This window comes from Gymnoscopelus braueri, assembly GCF_963280865.1.
Source record: "Gymnoscopelus braueri genome assembly, chromosome: 14".
NCBI classification, from domain to species: Eukaryota; Metazoa; Chordata; class Actinopteri; order Myctophiformes; family Myctophidae; genus Gymnoscopelus; species Gymnoscopelus braueri.
Genome location: NC_137619.1, coordinates 19,149,036 through 19,152,921, shown reverse-complemented (window position 1 = coordinate 19,152,921; position 3,886 = coordinate 19,149,036). Strand labels below are relative to the sequence as shown.

General features: G+C 44.8%; 1 protein-coding gene across 1 annotated transcript; it reads right to left on the bottom strand.

The window, feature by feature from the left end:
* Positions 1-704: 704 nt before the first annotated feature.
* On the bottom strand, positions 705-1,682 carry LOC308100554 (hydroxycarboxylic acid receptor 2-like; the record flags this gene model as incomplete). The annotated part of the gene is made up of 1 exon (XM_080449621.1): positions 705-1,682. The coding sequence occupies one exon, from the start codon at positions 1,680-1,682 to the stop codon at positions 705-707; it is 978 nt and encodes a 325-aa protein (XP_080305747.1).
* Positions 1,683-3,886: the final 2,204 nt, after the last annotated feature.

Genomic DNA, 3,886 nt, shown 5'->3' with positions numbered 1-3,886 from the left:
GGGAAAGGTGAATGTATGTATAGTATATGCCAGTCAGTGGTTCTCAACCGTTTCTGGATCAGGGCCCACTTAAATCTTGAAAGCGTGGCAGCCTGTCGGCTGGTGGAACTATCATAGTATACTTGAAGTTTCTATTTATCCGTATCACAATGATTTTTTTTTTATGTCATGGTATAATCATGTCATGTTTTAAAAATGTTATTTTATCATTAAAATTGTTTTATTTATATGCAATATTGATATGCATATCAATTATATGCACATGCAACCTGTACCATGTACACCAGTGGTTCTAAACCTGTGGCCCAGGGCCCACAGGTTTAGAACCACTGGTGTACAGTATAAATTGATGGGAGATACTTTTAGAATAAGTCATACATTTGTGATATATGATGATATATATGTTTAGTTACTTTTGTATATCAGCATATAGCAGCACTATGACGTTATATCCATTATTTTCAATATCTTGGATCTTTTTGTAGTTGAGTATTTATTGAAGGCACTTTTTATGTCATGGGGATTTTATTTTAGTGCACTCTTTTCATAGAAAGGGATTTCATAAGAGATTTTCACTTTTAACGTTGACATTTCGTAGAAACACACCATTTTAGTTAATTTGAGTAAACCTTAAGACATTCTATTGTAATCTACTGTACTGGTTCTCAACATCTCTCTCTCTCACTAACACACACACATGCACGTTATATTCCATCGCTGGTCGTACTGCGACATCCCACCTTCATCTCCACCAGACCCAGCCTGTTGATGTAGGTCTTGAGGACATTGCTGAACATGGTGCTGAAAAAGCAGTAGATAACGGGGTCCAAGGCGCTGTTCAGGTAAGTAAAGCCAATGGACAGGGTAAAGAGTTGGGCCATCAGCCTGTAGGACACACAGTCGGCAGAATGGAATTTCTTTATGTATACCGCCGCCAGCCCGGCGGCAATTCCGGGCATGAAACAGATGATGAACACGGCGACGATGGTCCCCACCGCGCGGACGGCCCTTCGCACCTTCCTGTCTTTATCCATCTGCCGGCGGTACAGGATGAAGATAATCTGAGCTGTGCAGAACAGCAACACCATTAAGGGCAGGAAGAACTCTGCCACAAAGACAACCTTGTGCAGCATTATCTGTGGAGGTGTCTTCCCGTAGTCATCAAAGCTCCGACAGAAGGAATAGTTGCCCTCCTGCCGAAGGAGATCCAAGGTCAACAGCGGAGCCCGAAGAGCGACCACAATCACCCAGATCAAGCCTGCCACGCCTGCTGCCTGAGTCATTGTCATTCGGTTGATCCGGTGATGCGGGTGGACCACCTTGAAGTAGCGGTCCACTGCCACAGCGGTCATGAAGCCAATGCTACTCGAACGGTTGACAGCCAGCATGAAGAGGTTTATGCGGCACCAGGCCTCCCCAAACACCCAGTACTCCTCAATGAGGTAGTTGTGTATGCGGAATGGCACGCTGATCATGAGCAGGAAATCGGCCAGCAGGAGATTGAAGAGCAACAATGTGCTGGGCTTCCAGCGCTTCAGACAGAACCAGAAGACCCATAGGGCTAGTAAGTTTACTGGCAGTCCAAACATCATCTCAATAATGAGAATAGGGGGTAGGACAGAGGCAGTCAAATCATGGCTGTTATCACAGTGGTGTGTGTTGGTCTGATTTACCAAAGCCATTTTTCTCTGAATATAATTCACTCACTTCTGCCAGGATCCACACCTCCTTATTTTCAGCAACTCATAGAACTGAATCTCCCCGATCGTTCTGAAGGGATGAATGAGAGAAAAGTATGTTAGTACAATGCTCATTTCTTTGGCAATGAGTATACTGTAGCATGCAGTGCATCCATCACTTGAGCCAGGCATATACAGTATGTGGAGAACATCCCAGTACATCCCAGTACATCCCAGTACATCCCGGTAGTCCGTGAGCCAGAGTGAGTGAGCAGGAGTCATTAATCCAAGGACATAACAGAACGCATGGAGGCTGATACTGCAGATTTGATACCACAGATAGAAAGCATCTGTTCTTGGGCAATGGTAAGCTCCTTCCTATACATATAACTGCCGTGAATGTTTTACTGTCAATAAATTGTATATTCCTCCTCATCATATCCCCTTTCGATGGTCTGTAAATATCCATTCATAGATAATAGATGCATGCTCATATTATTGGTGATAGATTGTACATGATACGTATCTGAAGGGATATGTATACATGATACGTATGCCTACATTTATATCTATTAATAGATATAAATGTAAGCATACGTATCATAGTATGCAGTTCATAGTTCATAGAATATGCCAGGTCAAGTGCAGATGGCCAAGTCAGATATTAAGACTTGTATGTTGTATTTTTACTTAGCCTACTCTTACCTGTATCTCGCCTGTGTTCCATGCCTACTGTGGTGCTGCTATGACACCTGAATTTCCCCCACGGGATCAATACAAAAATAAAAAAATAAAAGCGTACTCACCAGTTCCTCTCAATTTCATCAGTAATGTTAGAAAGAGCCTTTTCGTAATCCTCTCCTCCTCACTGGGGTGAGAGGGTACTGTGTGTCGAATGTTGTATCAATGTCTTAAACAGTGTCTACTGTTTTATGTGAGTGTGTTGCATTCAGATCCTTGTGAGTTTCAGTGATTTTGACACAATATTCTTGAGAACTCATATCAAAGCTGACTTCCTCTCTGGCCTGATGAAGTGTGATGATACCGTAGCACAGGAAGACAAAGCTATGAGTGGGCCTTTCTATTTCACAATTTGCATCCTTCTCAAACCATCAAAATCTTCCACTGTGAACCCCAACACATGAATCCAGTGTTAACTTTGGGGTGCCATGATATGAAAGCTTAATTGACTCCGTCAGGCCGAAAGGCATGGCGAGAGAGTATGTTTTGCAACCTGTCCATCCGTCCGTCCGTCCGAGTGTGTGTGTGTGTGTGTGTGTGTGTGTGTGTGTGTGTGTGTGTGTGTGTGTGTGTGTGTGTGTGTGTGTGTGTGTGTGTGTGTGTGTGTGTGTGTGTGTGTGTGTGTGTGTGTGTGTGTGTGTGTGTGTGTGTGTGTGTGTGTGTGTGTGTGTGTGTGTGTATGTGTGTGTGTCATTCTGTCTGTGTACAGCTAATCTCCGGCACCGTTGGCTGGATCCCAGCGAAGCTGTGCTCGCAAAATCCCTGGATGCCAGAGCAGAACCTCTGTCCCAAAGTGGAATGCCCTACCAAAAGGAGAGTAAAACCCTACTCACTTTCAAAACTGCCCTAAAGATACACCTTCAGGAGGCTGCAATTCAAAAATGTCCCCTGTCTAAGTCTTAACCTACCCCCCCTAGCCCCCCCCCTCCTTCATTTTCCTCTTTTGTATATATATATTTGTCTCCGCCAGGCCGAAGGCATGGCGAGAGAGTATGTTTTACCCCCTGTCCGTCCTGTGTGTCCGTGTGTGTGTCTGTGTGTGTGTGTGTCCGTCTGTCACCAGCTAATCTCCGGCACCGTTGGCCCTGTCGCTCCGAAACTGTGCACACACACTCCCTGGATGCCAATTCAGAACTTCTGCCCCAAATCTTTCACATGGGCCTGTTATAGCGCCACCAGGAGGCCGATTTGCGCAAATTATGGCAAATTACCAGTACAGAAATGTAATTACTGCTGTTAATGTTAGTTTTATGTTGTTTGCAACACTGTAGTTGTGACTATCTTGGCCAGGTCTCCCTTGATGTTGTAATCTCAACGTCGCTCGCCTTCTTAAATAAAGGTGATCAAGTTCACACTCACACACACCATACTGTATGCTCACCCACGCACGCACGCACGCACGCACGCACGCACGCACGCACGCACGCACGCACGCACAATTGCACATACACAGGAACATGAGTTTA